The sequence below is a fragment of the Gambusia affinis genome, linkage group LG19 (assembly GCF_019740435.1).
Source record: "Gambusia affinis linkage group LG19, SWU_Gaff_1.0, whole genome shotgun sequence".
Taxonomy (NCBI): Eukaryota; Metazoa; Chordata; class Actinopteri; order Cyprinodontiformes; family Poeciliidae; genus Gambusia; species Gambusia affinis.
In genome coordinates, this window is record NC_057886.1 from 6,894,259 (window position 1) to 6,921,940 (window position 27,682).

General features: G+C 40.1%; 1 protein-coding gene across 2 annotated transcripts; it reads right to left on the reverse strand.

Annotated features, from left to right (window-relative positions):
- Positions 1-757: 757 nt before the first annotated feature.
- smurf1 (SMAD specific E3 ubiquitin protein ligase 1) lies at positions 758-19,996 on the reverse strand. Of its 2 annotated transcripts, none has more exons than XM_044100704.1 (18): positions 19,704-19,996; positions 11,417-11,455; positions 11,218-11,326; positions 10,982-11,115; positions 10,819-10,884; positions 9,456-9,531; positions 9,155-9,366; positions 8,993-9,077; positions 8,105-8,251; positions 7,564-7,774; positions 6,170-6,273; positions 5,068-5,182; positions 4,803-4,981; positions 4,549-4,686; positions 4,338-4,458; positions 4,008-4,209; positions 2,616-2,691; positions 758-2,521 (listed from the first exon to the last, which is right to left on the reverse strand). In XM_044100704.1, exons 1-18 carry the CDS (start codon positions 19,756-19,758, stop codon positions 2,422-2,424), a joined length of 2,169 nt encoding a protein of 722 aa, XP_043956639.1. In that variant the 5' UTR covers positions 19,759-19,996; the 3' UTR covers positions 758-2,421. The 2 variants fall into 2 exon arrangements, with proteins under 2 accessions (XP_043956639.1, XP_043956638.1); XM_044100703.1 differs by having other exon boundaries at positions 2,616-2,700.
- Between the last annotated feature and the right edge of the window lie 7,686 nt (positions 19,997-27,682).

Here is a 27,682-nt window from a genome sequence, read left to right on the forward strand (position 1 = left end):
CCCCTAGTTAATTAGAAATTTAGATGGAAATAAAGGTAGATTAGACATAAGGGAATGGTTTCAGAGATCATCCGGGAATGTAGTTTTTAGTATTTTTAGATTCTTAAGAAGAACGGGTGCTTTGGGAAGATTTTAGTAGTAAAAGCATCTGATCCATATTCCAATCTGGAAAGGTGGCAGTTATGCACCTAAAAGTTGTTTGCCAACCGCCATTAAAAAGGGAAGAAGAAGAATAACCCCCCCTCCCCCTTGCAGTCCAAAAAGACCTGTTTCCTCAGCAGGTAGAGGAAGCGTCAGTGTTGTGAGTCGTGTCCAGGTCCAGGCCAGTGTCTAAGCGCAGGCGTGCCAGGTTACCTATAGCTTTGGCTGCTGAGCTTGAGCAGTGAAAGAGACGGGTGCGCTTGATTCCTTGTGAGGTGCGTGCCAGTTGGGTGGAGATGGTGAATGCACCCAAAAGTGTTGGATTCGCTGATTTAACTTGTATAAAAAGAACAGCTTTTATAATGAACTTAAGACATCTTAAAGATGAGTGGGCCCCGTGTTATCTTGACTTGCATGCCACACTTTTCAGATTTATGTGTATAAGTGCTTCTGCAGGCAATAGATATCGTTTTCCATCATTCTTTTGGGGTTTTCTGTAGCTTCTCCAGGATTGTAAAGAATTATTTTTTCTGAAACAATCCTTACAACCATTAAACACATCATCGCAAGTCTTTCTAACTGAAACGGCAAAGAAAGGGCGACACGCACACAGGACTGTATTTTTCAATTTAATTTCTTTTAATATAATCTTATTTACATTGTATTTTTTCATAAATGTTTAGTACATTGTAAGTTACAATACTTTTGCATCCATTACACAGTGAAATTAGACCATAGAAAATGCAGATTGAAATAATACTGCTTAACAGTCTTCAATCTACAACGGATCGTTCCCCTCTTTCCCTCCCGTCCGCATGTTTCTTCTCGCTCAATAAAATTTGATTTCATTCTCTACTGTGGAGCTCAAATGGTTCAAAAGGGATTCATTCATTGTGGTCTTAAAGATGATGATTAGTTTTCCAAACGTTCAGGCTACAGAGAGAGAGAGAGAAAAAAAAATAATAATAATCATGTTTAGGAGGAATAAAAACATGGCAATATAAGTGATAAGACATGTATAAAAAGGCTTAAGGGGTCTTTTGTTTTCAAGCACAGATGTTGCAAATGATGTGGCTTCTTTGCATCTTGAGGCTCGTTTTGAGTAAGAATAACAACCCACCAAAAATAAAAAAATAAGATAAAATCCAGGACATGCCCTTGGATTAGTTTTATTTCTCAAATTACGGTTGGGGGTGGCGGGGAAAATGTAACTTCAGGAAATGTAACCCGGTGTTTTCAAAACACCAACATCTTTCGCACACCGACGGGAGTATTTTCTCTCTCCCCCCCCCCCAGAGTAACATGGATGTTTGAAAGTAACAAAACTCAATAAAAAATAAAAAATAAAAAAATCCACTTTGTGGATGACTTGAATTGCATGAGAATTGACCCTTCAGCTCCAGTAGGTTGAGCTGCGATTAAGAAATTAGTGAGGGCTCATTGCAGAGCATATAGCAGCTTGGTCAGTAATCATTTAGTAATAAATAATAAAAACATCAGAGAGGATCAGAGTGGTCGCAGGTACAAATGTAAGAGAGAAAAAAAAAAAAAAGAAAACAAAAAGGTTAAACGGAGGCTCATTTTATCATTTTTACAGCATAACAGAGCGCCATGCTCGACACACATGCAAATGCACACACGCATACAAAAAAAAAAATAATAATAATCCCACTCTCTCACATGCAGACTGAGACACAAAAACACGCAACAGTGGTTAAACACGGAGCATGAATACTAGTCGATCAATCAGCTTGTTACGGAGGAAAAGAAAAAAAAAGAAAAAGAAAAAAAAAGCATCGCTCCCCGCCTTGTTCAGCGCACACCTGAATTCAAAGTTCGCAGGCTCATACGCGATTGGCTGATTGTGCCCGGAGACTTGAGTGAGACTCGAGTCGAATTTGCCGTGGTTACACATTCTTAAGAGTGACATCATAGCTTGTTAAAACTGAAGGATAAAAATGCTTCTTGAAAATATTTGAAAAATTTTTAAAATACTTTTTTTTTCTTTTCTTTTATCCCCCCCCCCTTAATCCCCTTCCCTCCTCCTCCTCCTCCTCCTCCTGCTGCTGCTGTGCTTCCTCGTTTAACCGCAGGCGGTCCGGCGGCGCAGAGGTGGCAAGAGACGGTGTGTTCTCGTAATGCTTGGCTGTTCGGTATACTCGGGAGTACACCTGGAGTTCGGTTCGTGTGTGTGCATACATGTCGAATGTCAGATAGTTGGGTGTGCAAGTGCAAGCGAGTGTGACCGGCGTCGTCCTCCTCGTCCTCGTGGCGGAGCCATTACTCCACGGCGAAGCCGCACGTCTCCTCCACGGCTGTCAGCAGCTTCTCGTAAAGTTTCTCGTACGACTCGTAGGGAGGGATGTCTATCCTGTTAAAACTGGAGACGAAAAAAAAAAAAAAAAGGATTCGTCAGACTCATGTAATGAATGAATGAATGAATGAATGAATGAATGAGACCCGAGGCGTCTTACCACGTGTGAGCTTTCGGTAGGTTCTCTGTGTTGGCGTCTATCAGGTGGATGGTGAAGAGCCTCGGTCCTGCAGAACCTGTAGAGCCTTACACACATACATTCTAGTTATCACTGCTCTACAATGGGAAACTGCTGGCTGGTCGGTTGAAACCAGTATGAACGCAGGCGGTTTAATGGCAGTTTATGTGAGCGACCAACACCGGGTGGAACTTCTCTGGAAAGTGGATTGAAAACGTGACAGATTTATGTGTTTAATGTTTGACATCTTAAAAATCGGAAAACGATGCTGTGTGTTCCCAGAGCATGACGGCGCCACCGCTGTGTTCCACAGCGTGGATTATGTGCTCCAGGTGAAGGTCTCCGATCAGTTTCATCTACATTTTAAGCACATAGATCCAGTAAAAGCTCTATTTTATTCCACATAATCCTCCACGTTTTGTGTGTCTGTGGTGATGGGAGCTTCACTTTGTGTACTTTTCTTGCAGTGCTAATGCTTACTATTAACTTTCATGCGTCTTACACAATTTATTCAGTAAATGCTGTAATCATCTCTATATGTCAGTATTATCTTGCCCACGTGATCACCACACATAAGGGGGACTCTTAGAGATTCCTGAAGGAAAATTCTGGATTTCATTTAGAATCATTTCAGATTTTTTAGCTGGAAAATCTGCAAAAAAAATTCAACAAAATATTTCAACATGAATAAAAAGTGGGCTGCAGCTAACAATTATTTTAGTAACCAAGTAATCTGACGACTGATCAAATAATTCACTAAACCTCAATACAGTATTGGACTAATCTGTTGACTTGTCTTTTACAATTAACAAGTTAATAACTGGATAGCAAAAGGTGCTAATTAGGAGAAAGTGAACCAGCTGAAGCTAAAACTGCGACACTTGAGTGGTTTTGAGTAGAATATATTTACAGACAAAGACATCTTTGTCCTTATTTTTGACATCTAAATTACAAAATGTTCATATTTTTTGCACCGTTTTGCCCCAAACACTGCTTTGAGAGTGATGTTGTCTCAGCAAATGGCATATTTTAGAATCTGTATACTCCAGTTAACGATTAATCGTTTGCTGATTATTTCAAATAATTCATTAATCGCGATTAATCGTTTCAGCCCCCATTTTATTCAGCACATACTCGATTAGCAATATGCCGATTGCAAGGAATCGATAAGAACCTTCCGTTTGTCTCACAAGCTATGATTAATAGCTGATGATTACGTCAATAACCGATTAATCACAATTAATTGTTTTCAGCCCTAAGGTGAATCAAAACAAACTTATTGGCAGTAAATGAACGAATGTCAATATGAAACGACTGCAGCTGAAAGCTGTGTGTTGATTCTGTGTGGAGGCTCTGTGCCGGTGCCTGACCCACCCTGCAGCGCTTTGAACCCCTGCAGGGGAACCCGAGTGGAGCCCGTGACGAACTGCAGGAGGCGCCCTCTCCTCTCCTCGCTGAAGGCCTCCACGGCCTGCCAGAACCACCGCACCACGTTGCTCTCCCCCGTGCAGTGCTTCAGCCGGGTGTTGGCCTTCCAGTCCGCCAGGTCTATCTTCCCCAGTCCGCCGATTATTAGCTGGATGGGACAGAGAGAGCGGGATGTTACGCGAGGACGGTGATTGAAAACGGGAACGAGACGTGAAGAATCCTGGTCGGTTAAGCTGGTGTCCCTCAATTGAAGGTTTAATGTTCAGAGGCGCCCACCTCTAGCTCTTTGTGGTCGAACGGTTTGAGGAGGTGCTGTGGGATCAGCTCACTGAATCCTTTCTGGAGAGCCAGAAACTGGGCTTCAATCCCACGCATGAACCTCCAGTTCACATAAAGTCTGCAACACACAGCCAACACGAGCAAAGTAAGCATCCCGCACCACACTGGGAAGCATTTCTGAACACCTTGTTTTGTTATCTGTTCCCACCTAACGTATTCCTTCTTGTTCTCCTCGGTGACGGGAACATTTCTGCCGTTAGGCTTGAGTTCATGTTGGGAGAACTTCCCAAAGGCATTGTGCTCCACGCAGAAGGTGTGATCCAGGACAGAAGTGATGTCATTCTCCCTGCGCACACACACACACAATAAAGAGAACAGCGGGCTGTAAAATCTGAAATAAAAACAAGGAAGTGATTCAAAGTCACAGTGGGTTATTTGGGCAGATCTAGGCAAAGTTCTCACAATATCCAGACGAGGCTCTTGTGCAACTCCGGGTCCGTGGTCTCCAGGTCGTTGAGCTGGATGGGTTTGCCTAGCAGCTGCTTGTAGAAGGGCAGCGTGAAGCTGCCGTTGATGTAGTGACTGTGGAAGACCGCCAGGCCCATCACGCGGCCCACAAAGTGAAAATAGGACAAGTGGTCCTTAGAAAAAGAGAGAGAAAGCAATGTGAACCAAAGTTTGAGACCCATAATTACCTGGACGTAAAGCGGGTTATTAGTGAACTCACAGGGTTGATGGAGGAGTCGGGGTTGATCTGTAGTGTGTAGATATTGTCAGTGGAGTACTGGAAGAGGCCGTAGTAGGGGTTCAACATTTCATGACACAGCAGATACAGCCACTCCCTGGAGACAAGGTTACTCAGCATTAAGCGCGTGAACTTAAACACACAATAAACCAGATATTATTGCTTATTCTCCATACATGTGCTTGTCAGTTTCTTACTGATTCTCTGAAATTTTCCCACTGAGGGACAAATAAAAGGAATTTTCTATTCTGTTCAAGCTAAAGGAAGCTACAACGGGGGCTAACGCTGCGACTAACGTTTATTTTAGTAATCGTCAGACTACTCAGATGATTAACATGATGAAAAAAAATTGCCACTTAACCACTTAAAGTTTTCTTTTTTTTTGTTTCTTAAATACAATATTAGAAATACATTAAAATAAATAATTGTATTGCTTAAAATGAAACAACATTCCTTTAATGTATGATATGTTGATCATTTGTGGCAAAGGATGCATCTGCAGCTAGAGAAATATTACCTACAGATCATTTGATTTATTTTGAAGAAATGGACAGCAGTTATAGGAGATTTTTTGTTTTAAGATTTTGAATCAAATAAAGCAGAAACTATCACTTGTGGAGTTCTGGGTGAAACACTTTTACAAAGAGTTTTTTTTTTATTACCTTAAATGCAAAAATGTTTATGTTTTTGCAGAGCGTTGGTTTGGTTACTGGTCTAGGTTTGTTGTTCTTTCAGCAAATCTTTGTAAATTCCTATTAACAATTGATGGATTACTATTTGTAGTGGACAATTATTTCAATAATCGATTAATCATAATCAATTCAATTAATCGTTTCAGCCCTAAAGGGGGTGTTATTTTATTAAACACTTATTTAACTAGTAATACACCAACTGGAAGGAAATAATGGAAAACCTTCAGTTTCTCAAGATTTTACCTCTGTGAGAAAGTAAGTGACTGAAAATATTTAACAGATTAGCTGAAAAGAATCTGCTTAACTAAACAGATGCTGCCCATTCTAATAAAACTTGTCGCAGACAAGAAATGGAGCAACAATAAACGACAACTGAGAGCCTTCACCCTCACCTGGCCACTCCTCCGTAATCAAGGCCCTCCTCTCCTCTGAACTTCACCATCAGCCGTTTCTTCAGGTCCTTCGGCCTCATCTTCATTATCTGTCGATACGACTCCTGGGAACACACACACACACACACACACACGATACAGATCACACACACAAACCTGAATACGTCATACGAGTCTAGTGAAACGGTTTGAGACAACAAGCCTGAGTTGCGCACGTGTCACAATCCTAATCAGCCGAGTTAAGCACAATGTTGAAAACGACATTTAGTGTTGAAGCTTGGTGTTTTAATGTATTCTAGTGCTAAATGTTTTTTTTTTGTTTTTTTTTTTGGGGGGGGGGGTTAATTCAGGAGTTTTAAACATGACGCACTCATTGTTTTGATTGGCTTGGTGTTTGTGAGTTTTGCTTCTTTCTCCTGCCGACCATAACGCAGGTTAGCGCTGCTTCTTTTCGGGGCAGACACAGTTTCTCTCAGCGGAAACAAAACAAAACTGGTGCTAAGTTCAACACCGAATCCGGTTTGGTGGAAAATTCCCCTTGATAAGGGCTAAATAAAAACCCACGTGACAGATTTTTATTTGAGAAAACTGTTTAACACCCTTTGCATTGTTGTTTTACTTTGCAACTACTTTGTGTTTGTCCATCACATAAAACTGCAATAAAACACATTAAAGTTTGTGCCACAAAAAAAGTGGAAAAGGTTCTGGAACCAGTATTGCTTCAGCAGCAGCAGCAGCAGCTGCTGTTGTTGTTTGCCGGTGATGCAACACAAACAAGGTTTTGCACAGAGTCTATCCACCAATCAGAGGCATGTTTACAATCTGAACCGCTCAGCTCAGTAGAATAATAAGCAGCTGAGTGGATCAGGGTTGAAAATGTTTCTCCACTGAGGCGTCTCGGGGAAAAAATAAGTAATTCAAAGAAAAACAAAGAGGATAAAAAAAAAAACCCAGATAAAAAAAAAAAAAAAGAGAGATTAAAGAAAAGATTGTGACAACTTCATGTATCTATATTCTACACTGCTAGTTCCACTGGCAGGTTGTTTCGCTCATAACATGGGAAAAAAGTGAAATTAGTAGCTTTTTTCATCAATATTAACAAATTATTGACTTAAAACGAGCTCTTTAATCTTCCTGAAAAGTTACTTTTAAGTTAGCTTTGTTTTATTTTAAGTGTGCTAAGATATTATGAATTTGAAACTAGGCCAAAAACACTTGGTAAGATTCAGTGTTTTTGATGTGCAGGGGGGAAAAAAAGCAACACATTTCATGGGGGGGAAAAAGTGAGAAAAACACGTTGTTTTGCACTTTTACATGCATTTAACAAACAGTTTTTAATATATGTTTATTGCTTTTTGGTTGGAATCAGATGTTACCTTTTTGCTCCTCCTTACCTCAAAGATCTCCTCTCGGGACACCTCAATGCGGCAGTGTCCCGCTTGAGGTTGCTGCAGCGACAGCTCGTGGCGCAGCAGCTTCAGCTTGTGCACCAGGTCTCGCTCGTAGCGGACCGCCACGTCGCCGTCTCCTCCTCCGCCTCCCCCCTCGTCCACGCCGACGTCCATCGGCGGGGCCTGGGACGTCTCCTTCGCTTGGGATTGGTGGCTGGAGGGAGCGGAAGAAGCGAGAGGGTGGATGAGACGGCGGCAGGCCAGGAGAGCAGACAGGATTAGACGCCGTGCGCCGAGCTAAATCTCCCGTAAGCCAGGGTTTCTCTAAATCACACCTCCCTGCGGTGTTAACAGAGCTGATGACCGTTAGTAGGTCACGTCCGGGGCCAGACTGGGTGCAGCTTCACGTCGGTGTCAGATCAGGCTAAGAACAAATCAGACTGAAATCCACTTATTAAGGACATGCTGCAGGAGTCTGCCACCCTGAGGCGGGCTGAGCCTGGAGTCGGGGGGAACCTGGAGTGTTCCCGGATCAGACACACACCTGATGATGTTGTGCAGACGGGGGTCTGTGAACTGCGTGGTCCGGTTGTTGTGGTCCACAAAGTAGATGCGGCCGGACACGGTGCTTCGGACCTCCCACCCCACTGGCAGCGGGCCGAGTTCCTCACAGCTCACGCTGGCCAGATCCCTACTCCAGAATCAGAGAACGTGGCAGAACGTTTTCTCGGACGTTTTCTGACGCAAACTTCTAGATTTTACATTCAGGTTTTACTACATTCAACACATGTGAACACAAAGTATTCCCCAAGTCAGAGTTTTCATGTTTATAATCCGTTTTTTTGGTCCAAGCTCATTTCAAAAATGAAAAAAATCCTCAAATAAGGACTGGAACACGTCATGCAGATTCTTTAAATGCAGTTCAGCATCTCTGCTACCTTTAATCTGTTGTAAATATGCACAATATGCCAAACGTGTTTGGAATTTAAACCACAGCAGCTGTCAGAACAAGTGCAGGTTAAAGTTGAATCTCAGAGGAACTAGAGGGCTAATAGGTGTTTTGTTGAAATGTGAGTCTGTAAATCAAAAACTAAAACGTCGTCACAGTTGTGATGAAACATTTAAGTATAAATCAATCTGAAAAACTATTTATTTTTCAGAAACTAAGATCTTCAAATGATGACCACAAAAATCTGGAAAAAAAAAAAAAATCAATAATTTCGTGCTGAGTTTTTATTTGTTCTACACTTATTCAAACTTTTCAGCATTATCGTACTTTTTTGTTTATCAATTTAAACGTATAACTATTCATTCCTACAAACAGAACACCAGATTTCGTAGAAAGAAACAGAATTGCTGAAGTGCAAAGTATAATTTTCAGTGTAATTTTATTTCCAAGCTGTGTTTGACTAGAACCAGTGAGTAATCCTACCGCGGTATCCGAGGGTCGTGCCAGGTGCTGACGCCTGTCTGTGTGTGAAGGAAGTACACCTGGCCTTGCACAGTTGTTCGTTGCTCTGTTACAATAAGGAAACAATGTTATTCGTGGCCGTTTCAGATTTAGACGGCTGATAAACGTGTTTTGAGAACGGACCGTATCCCTCCGGCAGATCAGGCGGTTGATGCCCGTGAGGTCTGTTCTGAGGGGTGTGGCCATGACCCCTGGAGTCCGGCCCTCGGATTCGCAGAGTCTGCAGACGGCTCTCCTGACCCGGCGAGTCCAGCCGGCAGTTCCCGCCGCCCGCGGCGCCGGTGGGGTCGGAGTACGGCAGCGGCTCTTCGCTGAAGCAGCCCTCGAAAACGGGTCTAAGGAGTTACGTGCAGAGCTCAGAAGTCCAAATGTGATATTTGACTGTGATGAAGTTAAAGTTGGAAAAGTCTGGAGATGCCCTCACCCATCGTTTTCCAACAGTCCTCTGCAGTCCACTACAGGACCGCCGCCGCCAATGCGGTCCCGCGTCTGTAAGCTCACTACAAACAGGAAGCGTGTCGACATGTCAGAATGTGATTATTCAGTGCCTTTCATAACAAATATATAAAGTGCCAAACAATATAGAGAAGAAAAAAAAACAAAACAAAACAGATTAAACTGCCAAAATATGTGAAGAAAAAAAAAATACATTCATAGATGTTTGAATCTGTCAATGTGGAGGGTGGAGGAAGAAACATCAGTTTTCCATCTTTATCGCCAATAAAAGCACGGGAATAAAAATATAAAACTGGGCTTGAAGGAAAATAAGAGTTAGACTGAAGTCAAATGTATTTACAAATATTTCTAAAAATGACTTAAAAATAACATTGAAAACAAACAATTTATCAACATAAACGCAAATAAAGTTGGAAAATTCTAAACCAACTAAGCATCCTTAAAAACATAAAAATGTCAAATAAAAAAAAAAAATGTTTTCAATTGAATTTCTTCTTACGCTCAGAATAAATTTTCATTTAAAAGTCAATCAGAAAGATAATCTAACATGAGAAATCAGCTAAAGTAAAAACTAATTGCTTCGGGATCTTCTGCGAGTGAATTCCAGTTTGGAAGAAAGTGTCAGCAAAACGTGTTCTACAATAAATCCTGATGAAACATTTTTAATGGATTCAATTTGAAGCGTGAAGCTCGTGTTATGTGGGTCCACGTCGGTCGATGTAGGATGTATTTTCTTTAAGCCTCGGTCGTTACAACTTAATGACTTCTAAATGTGTAGCTGTTGTGTTATTTTGTGGTCTATCAAAGGGACGGGATAACTGCTGACTTCACAGATGTCGAGCCGACGGTCACTGACACCCCGACGAGGAGAGGAGGCCGGAGAAGATCACTGCTGACGAAACTGACTGCTGGCAGAAAGCTACAGCCGAGCACATGGACATATTTTTCTATCCGCTGCCATTTCGCACTAATAAATGTTTTTTTTTTATTATTATTGTTCTAATGTAATATTATACATTTTCTGATAAGAGTGGATTTTGGGTTTAAGTCTGTATGACAGAGTAATCAAAACGAACAGAAATAAGTGAGAAGTTAATGAACGAAGTAAACTTTTAATGACATTCAAATCTTTTGGGATGCAGATTAATTAAGTCCACGAGGCTTCCAGACTGAAACGGACGCGGTGTGCGCGCTCTTTCTGGGTTTTGTTAACATTCTTGCAGCTGAACATTTGCACGGAAATAAAGATAAAGAAAGAAAGAAAGAAAGAAAGAAAAAACAAAAAACGGCAAGTGGAAACAGAGATAGCTTATCAGTGTGTCCATCCTCACCTACGATCTGCCCCCTCACTGCGTCACTGTCAGAGGGGTTCAGCTTGCATAGATCTAGACGCTGGTCTGGAGGGAGGAAAGTCATAATGAAGGCACCAGATGCAAATAGAGTTAAAAATAAAAGCATTTAGAGAAGAAGAAAAAAAGCAAAAATCTGAATTACATCCTGTGTCTTTTAGCCTGCTGATGGCGTTGGAAAGCAGTCGTATGCAGCCCAAAAACCCGGCCCCCTGCCGCTTGTGGATCTTCTTGTGGTTCCATATGCTGATGGTGATCGAGTCGGTCTTCCCGATGTAGCTGCAAAAGCGAGGGACTCGTCAGGTTTTCTTTACGCAACCGCCGCCTGAATTTAAAACCTGGGCATGTGGGGGGGGGTGAGGGGGTCACCGGGAGGCTCACAGGTCATAGTGCTGATTCCACTTGGGGTCCAGTGTGCTCTTGACTGTGTCTGTGGAGTGGCATTGACCCGATCCGTCTACCACCACCTTAGCGAAAGGATCCGGTAGGCCTGCACGCACACAGGACGTCACCAAAACGCTGCTCTGTGTACCAATTGTTGTTACGGTGGACTAATGGAAAATGCCACAGCAATACTTACGAAAGAAGTCTTTCTTCGCGAGGTTCTTGGCACATAATACTGCCGGGGGAAAAAACAAAAGGCATAAGCATGAGGCTAATCTTAGTGTGTAGGCAGCTCTAATAAATTCTGATGCATAACAAACGCTCTGAGGAGGAAGAATGTAGTTTAGGATCAAATATGAATGCCAGAGAATACTGATGAGCTACAGAGCTGGGTGAGCGGGATAATGCACGCCACTGTTGAGATGAGGCTGCCCACTCTGTCTCCACGTTTTCTCAAGCTGCACGTCAACAGGAATTCTCCTGTTTATGCAGCGCGTGGATGACACGGTCATTTCAATTTAGCTCAGGTGTGAGCCGCAGCTAATGTTAGCCATGCGGTAACATGTTGGGCTTCTGCTCTCAGTGCTCCACAAACATGCAGTAGCTTATAATCACAACATGATGCGTTTACACGTCGACTTACGACGTAATTAATACTTTCTGGTGTATTGGTAACACTTTAGCCAGAGGATACATATGAACATATATTAATGAGCTGAAAAAAAAAGAAAAAAGAAAACAAGAAACAACAATAAATCTCCACTAACAAAAGAAATAAAGATGTTTTTTAAACTGTGAGACTAGAGTAATTAATATAGCAACAAGGAAGCTTTAAAAAGTTAGAAGAGAAAATGTTAGACTATTAGACTACAGCAAAACTGCAAAAAAAAAAAAAAAAAGGTTAAAACTGAAAATAAAGAGAGTGGGTATTCATTTTATAGTTTATGACAATTAAAATAATAAAATAATTGTTGCAGACACAACAGTACTCTAACTGGTATAAATTCAGGTAGCTGAAAAATGGCTACTCACTTATAAGAATGAATAATTGTGTTGTTTAGGAGTTAAGGCTGGGAGATAAATCTATTTTACCAAATTTTATGTTTTTGGAGACTTACTTTCAGAAACTTAAAAAAAATAAAATAAAATAATTTCTTCACCAACGTGTTCCTTGAGTTTCCATAGTTCAGAGAGATGTCAGCCCAACCAGGAGCCACCATCTTGTTTCACTGAGTGTGTTTTACACTTTGTATTTACATCAACTCCGAATTCAAGTCAACTTAAAGAAAGAATGATTTTAAAAAAAACCAAAAACATATATTCTGTCTTTTCTTATCTTTTTTTTTTCTTTTTAAATAGTGAGGGAGTTAAATCAAAATCAGAAATTGAATTAGCTTATGCTTTCTGATAAAGAGCAAAACCGCAAAAAAGTTTTAACATCTACCAGCAAATTATTCCATGGTTAGGAACAATAAATCAATAACAATACATGCCGTGATAGACATGAGCAATAGTAATAGATAATACACCACAGAATGTTCAATCGTTTCACTGAACTGTGATCCAGAAATGCAAAGCATTCTGGGGGATGTAGGCATAAGAAATACTTTGGCGGCTCAGCCTCTCAGGCGAGTTAAGCAAAGTTGGTGGCATCTTAACTCGCTCGCTCTTTGGTTACCTAGCAACAACCTGTTGAGTAAGTTGTGCAACAGTTTCACGTTTATTTTTAACTGCTTAAAAATAAAAAAAAAAGTTGTTTTTTCTTAAACACAATACCTTGTTTTCTTTCCTTTGTTCGGTCCATGACTCCCCCCCCCCTTTCATTGATGTAACGTATCACACCATGTACTTTCTACTTTGATATATAATAAAAATATATAAATAATAGAGTGGAGTTAAAACTGTGGATAAAACAGGAAAGGTCACATCACCAGTTTAGCAGCATTTCAGATATCGAAACCAAAACACTAATCAACAATTATCAATATCGATTGATATGAAACGATTATATCGTGATGTGCTTTTCAGACATATCATCCAGGCCTAGCCATGTTACAACCTCAGTAAGCAATATGTTGAATTGCTGCTTTAGATATTTCTGTTTTCAAATAATTCTGCTTTATACGAAACCGATTTCATAATTTCCTCCATATTATGCTACTGAAGTTCTACTTAAAGTAACCCTACCATGACAATCTATTCAATAAGAGAGACCGTTAAATAATAAGAAGCATCTACACATATTTCCACGAAAATTTGTAAAAATGGTGATTAGATAAAAACGGAAATATCCCGCACCGCCGCTAACCAGCAACGATGAGTGAATGAAGCCTGTTAGTGATTAATATGACTGATCAATAAAAACATCACTTCAGGTAGATTTAAACCCCGTCAGTCCCCCCACCCCCAGCCCAGGCGGTGAGTAAGGCAGTCGGTGGTTTAGGATGTGGCAAACGTGTCAGGCTCAGCCGGGCCCTACTTCCTGTGATCCAGCCATGGAGAATGCTGACAGGATATCCTTCCCTCTTTCCCCACGCAGACCTCTTTCAGTGCTCCTCTGCCTGACTCACGCATTCCACTCCGAGATCTCATAGTTTTGTCAGACACCGAGAGAGAGAGAGAGAGTGAGAGGAAAAGAACAGGGAGTCTGATCCCTGACTCCTCTTTCATCCAGACGGTCCAGGAAAAGCATTCTCTCCACTCCATCTGCACTTCCGCTCTCTCGCCACAAACAGAGGACAGCTCTGATTTCACGGACTAACCCCCGGTCCCCCCCCCTCCTCTCTTAGGCTACTTGACCACCTCCTTAGTGGCGCTGAATGTGTGACGGACCCCCTTCGCAGTGTCTCGGGAAACTTCCCATGCTGCCAGGGTAACCGATGGCCGAGACAGAGACAGCTCAGCTGGTGCCCGATTTCCCTCACTGCCAATTTAGTTCTTGGCATTATTGGCTTTAAAGTTAAGAGGTAAAAGCAGAGGGGCGAGGGACAAGGACTGCTTTGGGGTGCGAGGGTTTTCTCAAAATCAGAAATAAAACAAAATAAAATATTAAAAATCAATGCTGAAATTAAGTGTAACAGTCAAACTCTCCATTTTGGGAATAATTGTGTACATTTTCCTCTTACACAACCTTCTTCTTTTTTTATGACCACACACTTTGGCCACCCTTATACACAGGGGTGTCCAAAGTGTGGGGCAGGGGTCTATTGTGGCCCTTGAACTGATGATGAGTGGTCCATTAGTACAAGAATGGTAAAGATTTGGGCCACCAGCACAGGTTGAGATTGTTTCAAAATGCAGGGTTTTAACAAGCCTGGCGGGCCACCAGGCTTTACTTGTGCTCCCACCAGGCTAAACATTGCTTATTTATTTAAGTTTTTTTTTTTATGTTTGCATTTTTAAAGACTTTCTATTTGGTGTACAGATATTAATCTTCCAATAACACATAATTATCAAGTGATATTTTCAAATTTCCTATCAACTTTAAACATTTTTTAACTGAAAAACACGGCGGGCCTTGCTAAACCCTGGGCAATATAACTTGAAAATAAAATCTCTCTTTCTTTTTTCTTTTTTTTTTTTGCCAAATTCAATTTCTGATTTTAATCTATATTTTTCCTCAATTCTTTCCCCTGAAAAATACAAATGAGAGAAAATATCTTTAAAAACTGGATTTTATTTTAATAAATCCCTCTTTGAGTTCAACTGAATTCAAAGCCAAAATAACTACCATCTTGTCAGAGAAGATGGTAGTTCGCTGGAAACCCGAGAAGTGCATTAGTGAAAGAGAATCTTAATTTTCCAAAAAGGGAATCTTCAGTGAACAGAAAATTTTTTACTATTCTGTCAAATGAATGAATCGCCCAACTCTAGAGACGAGCCATTAAATCGTCTGGTAACGTCAGTCTGTAAGAAACTTAAAAATCCTATCTTTTTTTGATTAGTGAATGCACCGTGCTTAACAAACCAAGGTACCAGCAACCGTCATAGTTGTTAAGGTCCTTAATGAGTAACAGAGACTTAAAGTTAGCCATTTTCAGCAAAGGTGTTTGAAAATCCAGCCAGGGGAATCATAAATGTGTTCTGTGAAGGGCATTTGCTTCTTTTTAAACGGAGTGAGATTTCAGCAGACAACAGAAAGGCTGAAATTAATACAGACATGCTGCTTCGTTTTGATCTTTTTTTAAGCTCTCACTCGCTGCCCTTCATAATCTTTGCTGGGTTTGGAAATGTATAAGCACTTTCTATTAGTTTTAAGACTGTAAACTCCAATTTAGAGCCATTCCTCTTTTACGCACACGACATGCTGTCACATTTGTCTCAAATGTAATAAAAAAAAAGAAAAAATGAATCACTGCTACCAGCAACAAGACCAAAAATGTGAACTTGAATATCTCCTTATGTTGTAGTTGTTGAACGTAATTCAGAATTGTCTAAAGTCTTTATTGTCAGGTTGAATCTCTAATAAAAACACGGATCACACTGATTGCAAAACTTTTGACTCATCTCTACCATGGTGTAAAAGAAAGCTGCTTTAGATTTGTAACCTTTATTTCAGACAAATTGCTCCGTATCACTAATCCACCCACCAAACAACCAGAATACAATATTATAAGTTTTTATATCACAACTATTGTGTGCCCAATTCAGCAGTTATCAGTCATATCACTTCCTTGTGTTTCACATCACAGCTTTGAAAAATAAAAAGGTCTGCAATTAATTAAAGGAAGATCATGGAATTTCCTAATTTGGGGAAGTTGATTGTTTTATTTCTTTAGTCTTAAAACATTTTTTTTTTTTTTAGCCAAATCTCTGCTTCAACAATGAGAAACTGTTGAAGTATTGTGTTTTTTCCAAAAACAGGTGCATAGTTGTCCTCTATATATCTATTTTTACAACTGGCTAAAAAAAAAGTAGGACTAAGCTTATAAATTTTTGTGATTTAATGTTTGTTTATCCCTTTATTTTTGGCAGAAAAAAATACTTACTATACTAATTTTCCAAACTTCCACCCATTTTTTGTCTCATTAATTCAGTTTCTAACATTATTATGTATCCAGATTATCTAGCAGAGAGCTCTAAAAGGAGCCATCATTTTAACAAATTAAAACCCAGAGGTACTATGTAATCATATTCAATAATCTGCAGCAACGCCATGACATAACCTCACCTAAAGCAGCACCAGCAGCGGCTCAGTTTAATAAACTGAGTGCACGATCAGCGATGCTTTATTCACTGGTGGGGATCCTCGGTGGCATCAACGCCAAAGGGCTGACGGCACGTCTAAGAGCTTGATCATGTGATTGCTACGTGAAATGAGGAAGTAGTGCCGGTAACTCCAGGACCCAAATACCAGCTCAAATCACAACAGCCACAGAAAAATAGACAATACCGGCCACTTGCAGAATGAAGAGTTTGTTGTCCCTCGACAGTATCCACTTAATAGTTAGTGAGTAACAGGAAAGTGCTTCGAACATGAGTTGGTTTCCTGTAAATGGTTCATTGTTTAACTTTGACTATGCAGACTTCAAAAGCCGTTCTGTGGTTACAATTTCACAAAGGCAAATGCCATAAAACAACGGGGTTTCTCCAAGCTTCACCAACACAAATTTAAGACCTTTTTAAGACCATTATGAATGAAATTTAAGACATGCCCCGTGACAGAAATGTACAAAAGAGTCACATATTTCACATAGTAGTGCCCAAGGTTTTTCCCAGAATGAATGTAGCATCGAACGAGTTCGGCGATAGAAGTGAGCCAGGTAAAGACCAACATCGTCCAGAAAGCTGGTGATAAACTACTCTTACGCATGAAAGATGCAAAACAGCTAGCTGGCAGTGGTTTATTAGCAACTAGTTAGCAATAGCTTCAACTGCTTCCAGTTACAGAACGGAAAGAAGATGTCTGCGCGAGTCTCAAAGTTTCGCCTGACAGGAAAGTCTTGTTAGAAAACTTTTCTCACCTAGAATATGAAAGATTAAATGTATTCATTTTATCAATAAAAATTTTCATTAGATATTTTCTAATGAATTTAAGACATTTTAAAGCCTTAAGTTTATATAGGTGAATTTAAGACTTTTTAAAAATGTGTGGAAGCCTCGGAAATAGCTGTACTATTTTTTTTAAAGTAATGTGAAAAACTGGAAAAGCTTTTTGAATTAGTACATTTGTCGAGTTGAGAAAAACTAGCAGAGCTTCTGTGTCAGACCTTTCTTCAGGACGTGAACGGTTTGCTTCTATTTTGGATTGCAGCGATGCAGCGCGTGTTTTCAATATTGATCCATCGTGTTGAGGCATTTGTGGAAATTAGAATTTTGTTTTAAGGAAACCCAAGTTTTTACTAGAACTAGGGGGGAAAAGAATTGCACATTTGCTTCCTCCGTCGGCCGTCTGTGCTTTATTTAAGCTCCTAGCTGCAGACGACTGGAAACCAGCCAGGTCTAAATGCTGCGCGCGTGTTTGCGTCGTACCGACATCTTCGCAGAAATCTTCGTGAAACTCCTAATTTAAGGCTTGTTCCCGAGGGCTTTTGTACGGTACCCATCAAAAACAACAACTGCATTCTGCCTGGCTAAATAGAAGCCTGCATAAACACACTGAGGGCGCTCTGAAGTGTGACCCAGAGCCAGACTCCCTGTCACAGACACACAGGCTACTCTGATGTAGGCCAAACAATCGTTCAGTCTGTCAGACTAAACAGAGCTGGCCGGCAGCATAGTCGGCCCATTGGCTCAACGTGCATTCCTCGCCCAATTAGGATTCCAGTCATACCTGGGGGGGCGGGACGCACTCGGAGGGGGGCAATAACCTCTGCATCCATGTTGAAATAATGAGCGATGTGCCTTACACAAACCCCCCCACACACACACACACACACGTTCTCTGCTTTGTAATCACTGCAAATCGTCTGAGCCACAACTTTCTGATAAGATCTATTTGGATCTTCCTGAACTTTTTTGGACGGAGTCGAGGCGAAACAATTAGAGCACCTAAAATAACCTGATCAAAACAACGCTTCGCTTCAATGGAGCGTTTGATCCAGTCAGACATATTTTTTGCTCAGCTGTTCTGGGTTACAGGTACACAGATGTTATATTGTTAAATCATCTCCATTGCTATGAGTAGAATAGGTTGCTTTCAGATACAAAAAGAGATCACGTGATTTGTCACCACATGTGTCATTTGCATACAGATTTCACTGCATAGCTCTAACCAGTGGCATTAAATGAACTGATCAGTTGAATGACTGGCATCAGCTGTTTCCACATTAACAAAACGCAGCAGTAAACTGCCTGAGCAGATTAACTGAAAAGACATTTTGGAGTTTTGTGGAAAGATGAGTCTTTAATTTGGGAAGGATGTCGCTGCTGCTCTACCGGCTTGAGATCCTGCTCGGCAAAAGGCAAAGTCATGTAGAAAAATAACGGTTAAAACAGGTTTTCGCTTGAACATATATCACTGATACACTAGCAGCTCTGACCAAAAAATTAAAAAGAAAACTGTACAAAATGAAGCCGTGGTGCCTGCATGTCCCGTTGTAAATTGAGCAGAAGGGAAACAGTGAGCCAGGCAGCAAAGGGAGGTCATTTCCATTTGAATAGAGGCCCCTTGATGCCTAGTGGCGTTACATTAAGCTACAGTAAAAACCATTGTTCCTGCTCTTTGTCCAGGTAGGAAAGTGGGAGAAAAAAAAAAACAACAGACTCCTACGAAGAAAATCCTGACTCAGAAACTGAGAAAAGAATATAGGATATACATATACATGTATCCTTGGCGCGTTGAGTACGTGATGCTCGGAGAGCAAACGTGTCCAACTCGTCCGGGTCGGGATAAGTTCAATGAGTCTAACTGCAGCTGACACAGCAGCCAAACGCCAATCGATACACACTGGTATTATCTAGGCTAGCATGTCATATCTGCATGAAGAAAAAAAAATCGATTTTGCAGAGTATGCGGAGAAGCACTTGCTTTATATGCTTTTAATTTTGTCGCATTAGCTAAAAAAGCGACGGGTCCTGCTGGTGGTCAACCCCCTTAAAATGGGTGTAGCTAACCAGCGATAGCGGTCAGCAGTAACTACAGTGTTACTAAAGGCTAACACCAGCGGGCTAATACTTAGAGGCGTCGGTTGGCTGTAAATAAAGTTTCTGTACGGCTTTCGGTCGCCACTCTTTCTAATAACATGCAAACAGGCGAACAGAAGCGTAAATCAGTCGTAAAACACAACAAAAGACAGCTTTTCGGCTGTTCTATCGGTAATTTTGTTAGCATTTTTGCTAACAGGCTAGGCTTTAACTGCTGTTCGCCTCGCAAAAACCGGATGTTTGGGTAAAGAACAGATCAAGAGCCCCGCAGAAACTTGTCTCGTTTGACTACATCAACATATTACAGTATACGTTTGTGTACAAGGCAATTTAGCTCTGGATAAAACATGCACTGTAAGCGTTTTCTCTTTGGCTCGTTTTTTTTTTTTTTTTTTTACCTGTCAGTCGGATTTTGATGCTGGACCCGTTTCTCCGACTCCCAGGATTCGACATCACTCCGGGAGGAAAAAAAGGATAGCTCAAACTTTCCCTCGGAGTCGCCCGAAATCACAACCTTCGCCAAGAAATGGAACCGCGAAGGACTTCAGCTGCGAAACATGTGGTCTGCTTAGGTGTTCCTCACCGATAAAACTGTATTATTTCACCGCAAAGTCCTGCGCTCCTTCGAAATTCAACAACACGGGAGAACATTTTCGGGCAGGCTTAAGCACGTACGCGGCTGACGTCATGTTCTCACCGCTGCGTGCTCGCGCCGGATACCGTGAGCGCGCCCGTTTGATACGACAAAGAAGTTGACTGATGCGTTAAAAAGCCATAAATGAAACCATTGGGTTATAAACAGACTATTATAACAATGTGTTTAACAACTTTTTTAAATATATGGATGTTGCATATTATGTTCAACATATGATAGAATTTTACAAATTAATTCAGCTAAATTAATATTTCACGAGGAGCAAAGAAATAGCAACACTTCCATTTTAGCTAACATATATTATGTGTAATGCTTTTAAAATAAATCGATACTGATATGAGGAGTCATAAGACATATTCAATTTACAAACAAGCGTCTTTAGCGTTACTGTCTACCTCTTTTTACAAAAACAAATATCGAAATTCTAATTTCTTCCGGAAACTATTAAGCTCTTAATCATATGACGTGTATGTAGTGTGTTTGAAGGAATGCCTAGTTGGCCTGTATGTACTTGTGATTTATTTTGTGTTGATCTTGATAAGCCTGTAATTGTCTACCACAATTCAATTTGACCAAATTGATTGATGAAATTGATTTGGGGACAAAGTATTTATAATTATGATTACAACGGGGAACTATTTGTAAGATGTGTGTCCTGTTGCATCTGGATAGCTTGACATAATTAAAAAAATTAAAAGTTGTTAGCTTAAAGTCTAGTGCACTTAGGTTATGCAGCAGAAAATTGATCCAGAAATGCACCGTCTTTTGTAGTGACCTAGTCAAATTCTAGAGTTAAATCTGAATGAGATTCTGTGATATTTATTCAGAAGCAATTCTGCAGCAAAGAGAGGGCCAGATTTCCTGCAGCTGGTTGATAGCAGTTGTTCTGCTAGTTATAATCTATAGCGGAGTATATTTATATTTATTCATGTAATCATAGTTCCCCAATGTCCCAAAAATCTGATCGGACTGTAAGAAGAAGAAGAACCAGGAGAGATGAGCGTCTCTCTTGCTCTCAGAAATGGATTGTTTTTATCATGGGAGGCCGACACAGTTGCAAAAGCCTGAAGGAAAGAGAGGCATTGAGGATTATGGGATTGGGTTCCTTAGCTGCATGTCTGTAGCATTAGCTGTGGAAACAATGGAGGCTCTCTTCAGCCTGTTTACAGGACCCAGTAAATCCACATCAGCACCGAGTATATTTATATTTATTCATGTAATCATAGTTTGATATAAAAGTACTGCAATTCCAAGGCTCAAAAATACATCTGACTCTGTTCAGTGCTCCTTTTTTTTTTCTTGTCAACTTTTCTTTTGTTCGTCTGAGTCAAACATTCCTCATCTCACTCACCCTTATTAAATTTGCGCAATGCCGTCCTTATAATGTCACAAAGCACAAAGTGATTTGTTTTATTCCATGTTATTTCCACTTAGATTGTGTTTTGGCTCCTTTTTTAATTGTTTCAACCCTCCAGTAGTTTATGAAGACACTCACCGTGTGTGTGTGTGTGTGTGTGTGTGTGTGTGTGTGTCTGTAGCATTAGCTGTGGAAACAATGGAGGCTCTCTTCAGCCTGTTTACAGGACCCAGTAAATCCACATCAGCACCGAGGCCGTTGTTCACTTCCAGAGGCTCGGCTTACTAACACTAGTACGCACCAAGGCTCATAAGCACACACATGCAGACTCTGTTCAGTGCTCCTTTTTTTTTTCTTGTCAACTTTTCTTTAGAAATTAATTTAATTTAAATTAAACTCTTTAATTTAAATTAAACTGTAATTTTACAGTTTAAAAAATGCTAGCATTGTTCAGGAAAAGCCAGATTATTAGATAAAATAACAACAGAAGGATTTTGCAACCATGCATGTGAAAACAGAAAGTGATTTTTGAACTAAGGTTCTTGAGATATGAATGCTGAAAGTTATAATAATATGACCAATAAGTGAGGTGGGGGAGGATTCAGACACAGAGGGGAGATAAGCATGCAGGCTGTGTGTGTGTGTGTGTGTGTGTGTGTGTGTGTGTGTGTGCGTGCACACTATGGAAATGCTGCAGATGTACAATAGCAATATGGTAATCGAAAAAAAGAGGACACATAAAAACAAGAGACGAAATGAAATTACATCAGAGAGAAGCGCAACTAACAGCAACTAACAAAAGGTCAGCAAAAATGTTCAGCTGCTGTGAACTGAACAACTGAATAGTTAAGGACACAGAACACAGCAACAGTTCAGTTCACCTGAACTGTAATTTAATTAGAAATTAATTTAATTTAAATTAAACTCTTTAATTTAAATTAAACTGTAATTTTACAGTTTAAAAAATGCTAGCATTGTTCAGGAAAAGCCAGATTATTAGATAAAATAACAACAGAAGGATTTTGCAACCATGCATGTGAAAACAGAAAGTGATTTTTGAACTAAGGTTCTTGAGATATGAATGCTGAAAGTTATAATAATATGACCAATAAGTGAGGTGGGGGAGGATTCAGACACAGAGGGGAGATAAGCATGCAGGCTGTGTGTGTGTGTGTGTGTGTGTGTGTGTGTGTGTGTGTGGTGTGTGTGTGCGTGTGTGTGTGTGTGTGTGTGTGTGGGCGTGTTCAGTCTCCACCCTGGAGAGGAGCTGCTTGAAAGTAAAAGCATGGCTGCATGTAGAAATGGGCCAGTCGTTGGCGGTGGCTAATCACTGGCGTGATTTGTTTAGGGAGCGGGGAAATACTTTGAAGTCGTTACAGGGGGCGTCTGCGGAGAGCAAACATCTGTCTGCGTTGTTTGGAGCGCTGACACTGAAAATCAACGCTCCTCTGATCTGCTCTCAGGGAAATCAGCGGCAATTATTCTCCTCTTTGTTCCCTCCTCTCCTATCCCCTTTTCCATCTCCTGCCATTACATTAGATTTTAAAAAAAGAAGAGAAAACAGTCGACGTTTGTCTCATAAGAGCAAACGTCTGTCTCAGACAAACGGTGCAAATTATGCACACTTATTTGTTTCTGGGACTTGGCCGGAAAGAACCTCTTCCTCGGATGTATGAAAACCCAAGAAGGCCAAGTCCAGTCAGAAACACGAGAGTCTCCTCTGGTTCCAAACTCTTCCCTTTCCTCTCTCAGAAGATCTGTGAGGATTAGGTTTTCTCCGCATCCTTGCTGCTTTCGGGGCAAGTTTGTTAAAATCCACTTCATGTGGGCTGGTGCCAATGTTTGGACCTCTGAGTGGACTTTTATTCTCCTGCTAGTCGGGATCAGGCTGTCCCAGTTGTACACTTTACACAGCCTTCCTTTTATGTGCAGATTTGTGATAAATGAACACAGAAGCTATACGAAGAGACTACTAGAACCAAAGTGAAACGTTCGACAAACCGTTTCCGTGGAGTCGGGTCAGGTGGGGAGATTGCATTTTTTATCGGCCTCTGTTTGGGAGAAAAGCCAGAGTTCGTAGGTGAGGCTGATGAAGCTGCAGTGCTATTGATTTTAATGACAGCAAATAAAATCATAAGTAAACTGGTTGAACGTCTTCCTGCTCTGCTGCTGCATTTTTACATCAAAAGCAACTTGCTGGCTGTAAATTTGCTAAAACTTTACAAGCTGTAAAAAATTTCATGTTTTCAGAATGAACCTTTAAATGGATTCATCTTTTACTCTAGAAGGACGCTCTCTGTGCTTGATGTTGGTAGGCGATCAAAAGCAAGCACAAGGTAGCCAGAATTAAGCTACAAAATAAAAAAATAAAAAAAAATAAAAAAAGAGAATTAGCAGCATGGAGAAGAAAACAGAACCACCAGGAGGAACTGGGATGATTACTGGGGCCATAAAGAAGAGAGGGGGAGAAGGGAAGAACATTGTTTAACACAGAATCAAAACAGAAAGGAGGCAAAGGGAAAAACTCTAATGAACGGAACAAAAGAGCAGAAACACAGGAGTCAACTCGAAACTGAAACTCAATGGACCGACGTAAAAAATCAAAACAAACTCCAGAGGATCCTGGTGCTGAAACTCAAAGAATCTAGCTTCTTTTGTTCCTGTGTAAATAATTTATTGTCAGTACTTTGAATTTATCCTCACAAGGAAAATATTCCCTTCAGTGAGTGTAAATTCCAGCATTGAATAAGTTATTTCAAAAGAGGGCAAAAACAAAAACAAAAAAAAAAACAACCACCAATCTGCTAATAAATAATTACTTTTAAGAAAAGCACAAATGACACTTTTACTTGTAAATGTTAGCAAACCATTTGAAATAAATGTATTTGAAGCAGCATTTGCCTATCAGCCATGACTCACATGCCACTGCTTGAACAATTACCTATTTTGAACAATGATTTATTTTGCAACCCTGAGCATTAGCTACGGTGCATGAAGAAAATCTCTAAAAGTCACTATGGCCAGGTGTGGCGTCTTGGAGGTCACTAAGTCTTACATAAATAATGGAACGGTTTAGTTAAATTTTACTTTCTTGATGTAAAATGTGCCTTGTTATTTTGCATTGTGTCTGATTTTTACATTACGATTTATTTATCTGAAACCACAGTTCCCAACCCAGCTGATAAAAAATAAAAAATACAATCAAAATACAAAAAAACTAAATATATGACATGTCCTCCAGCTATGTCTCAGTGAGCCTTTATTTATAAAGTTTTACACCAGCATATTTAATCAATGTTACACTTTTCCTGTAATGCTTGTCTTTTGCTTATTTGGGCGCATAAATTTGGTATGTTTAAAAAAATATATATTTTAAGCAAACAATGTTACGTTCTTATATTCTTTTTTTCTCAGACGGAATTACTAGTGGAGATGATGTATTTTGGTGCAACACCAGGAAGTAGAGGAATCCCAGGTGATGCCGGTGATGGTAGATGATTAAATTTATGACTGGGAGAATGTTCGTGCTTCCCAGTAGTTTGGTTGTTTTTCTTTTTGATTTTTGGGAGTAATGGCTTCCTCTTCGCTGGGCGGCCTTTCAGCCCAGGTCGGGACCGGTAACACCGGAAACGGTTCGCTGTGGAAAACGACTCGGTCTAACCAGCTTCAGACAACAAAGTCTTTAGCTTTTACTCTGGGGTTTATTCACACATTTCGGACCAAAATAAAAATTCTCTCTGGGTCACAGAACCTAACTCCTACTCGTCATGTCTGTGTTACTTTGTAAAAAAAATAAATAAATACTGACTTGTACAACTATTACCTTCTTATCCTGTCAAACCGGAAAGCAGTGTGCTCCAGGTATGGCTCCGGCTAACTCAGGCGTAACCTGCCGGAAGTTTCCAGTCATGACATCATCATCCTCGTTGTTTGAAGACATGGTAATCATTCCTTATGTAAATTTGTGATTTTGAAAATACTCTTTCATTATTGCTGTATTTAGCACATAGAAATAATTTTAATCATTCTAGCTGACCTAAAACAAGAAACGCTTGATCTAATTTAACTTCAGGCAGTGAAAGAAAACAAGTGTCGTGTGTGTTTTAATTCAGTATGTGAACTGGAAGTGATGCAAAAGGGTAAGCCCCTTTTTCCATGCGTTTGTATGTTTAAAACTATCGTTCCCAGTGAAGTATCAGCATCTCAGCTGTAAAGTGGCGTGTCGAGTCAAAAAATAAAAATCTCAGACACTACACACACAGGTTCGAGCGCGATTCAGACTTCTTGCCAAGTCATTCTGAGATCAGGTCAAAAAATGCAACAGGAAAGTATATCGCTGTTGCTCTCACATCCGGCTTCGACACTTTGAACACATCTGTTTGCTCAGCCGATGCATAACGTGCATATTTACACTGCAGACCGAGGCGCCATGGCAGAACATATGCATACGGGGAAGGCTGAAATAACAATACAATGTGTTTGCCTCACGCTCAGCAGTTTGTCCCAGCTTATGGGAATAATTCTGCATAATGGGAAGTTTTTGTGATTTTTTTTTTTTTTTTTTTTAAAAAGGGCGTCACTTTGAGTTAGCATTTCAAAACGTTTTCCCCGTATGGTGTGACGTGTATTCAAGCATCTCATGGAGTTCCAGTGAATTTCTCTTCTTTCCATAACTTGTTTGTATCTTGATTGGATATTCTTTATTCACTATTTCTGGTGTCATCATAGAAGTTAAATTGTGCAAATTTTGTCTTTTGCAAATTTAATTTATATTTAAAAATACAAAAAATATGAGGTTTCCTCCAGCTATTTCTCAGTGAGAGCATTTAGCTAGTTTTACACCAGCAAACTTTATCATCAATGTTACACTTTGTCTGTAATATATATATATATATATATATATATATATATATATATATATATATATATATATATATATATATATATATATATATATATATATAGCTGATATGGATGTCTAAATTTGGTGACATTTGCTCGTTTTCATCCTGTGAAATTGTCGCTGGCAGAGGTCACAGAATCAAAATGACCGCTTTTTACAAATGTATCAGTCAGGAGAGGGATCCAAAAAACATAATTTAAATATCCACTCAACTCTGAAGTACATCTCTCGCTGGTGATCATCTTGCACATTCAAATAAAACTTGTTTCATCTTTCCTGGGTGTTGATCCAAGTTCTTGGTTCCAGCTGTACTTTGTTAATTGCACATTGCGTTAACACTTCAGTCAGAACAAGAGCCAAAAAACTTCACATCGAGTTTTATGCAGCAGCACAATGAGGAGAGTCATAAATAACGGAGATGATGCAGGACAACAGGTACTTCATGAAACATTTCATGTTCCTCTGAAGGCTGATGACGAGACAGGAATGAAACCGGTCCGGGAACCTGATGGCAACACAGGAAGAACTGCAGAAATTCCCACCGTGGACGCTTTGCTTTCTACGTACATCTGGACCAGAGAGGAGGATTACAAGAAAAGAAGCGTTTTCTTTAAAGGAAAACATCCGGGAGTCGGGGTGGAATCTCCCATGTTTTTAAAAAATGACACTGAGCGTCTCCAAAAGAGCACCGACGAACAAACGGTGGGGGCCGAGTCATGATCTGGATGGACTGAACCCAAATTTTAACATTCAAATTAAGGGGGAAAAAATGCGAGAGGAAAATGAAAGTTTTGGAATGGTCAGAGTTCAAGACTGAATCTGATGGGACGGCCTCACAATCTGGTAGAGTTTACAAACAAGAGAAGCACTTTTACATGCTGAGCAATGATTTTTCACAATAGTGGACACATTAAACGTGGAAATGCAGCTACTGACCGGGTCTAAGACAACATGAAAAATGTACATTGTTCAGATAAACAAGTTGCTTTTAAGTTTCCTAGAAATGCATTCTCCTCAAATTCTCACAAAAAAACCGAGTGATATGTGACTTTGAGATCAACTACAAAAGAACGGACATAAGAAGTGTGAATTAAAGAGCAGACGATGACATGGAAAACAGTAAAAATGAGCAACAAAACCTGTCAGAAAAGAAATAAAAATAATACGCTAAACCAAATGATTTGTGCTTTAAGCATCATATGAGTTTGCACTCATGCAAAAGTGCTTTTTTAGTTGTTTTGTCTTTCCGGAATACATGCAGGTTTCATCACACTGAAGAGAAACACTGCAGGGAAAGTATCAGAAATAAATGTATAAATTCATCCATGTAGTCTAGGCTGCATAACTACTGTTGCTGGAAACGGGTGGAAATTGTTGCTTTATGTAGCTCTAAGTATCCAAGTATGAATAAATATAAGTAGTAATACTGATATTAATAATACATGTTGAAAAGTAACATTAA

What these genes read in the sequence shown, in the direction of transcription:
- smurf1 (XM_044100703.1), bottom strand. Translation starts at nt 19,758, where the DNA reads ATGTCGAATCCTGGGAGTCGGAGAAACGGGTCCAGCATCAAAATCCGA. An exon ending in CGCGAAGAAAGACTTCTTTC is followed by an intron (nt 11,327 to 11,416) that starts GTAAGTATTGCT and finishes GTGTGCGTGCAG; the next exon opens with GCCTACCGGATCCTTTCGCT. An exon ending in GGGGTTCAAAGCGCTGCAGG is followed by an intron (nt 2,701 to 4,007) that starts GTGGGTCAGGCA and finishes TATGTGTGTAAG; the next exon opens with GCTCTACAGGTTCTGCAGGA.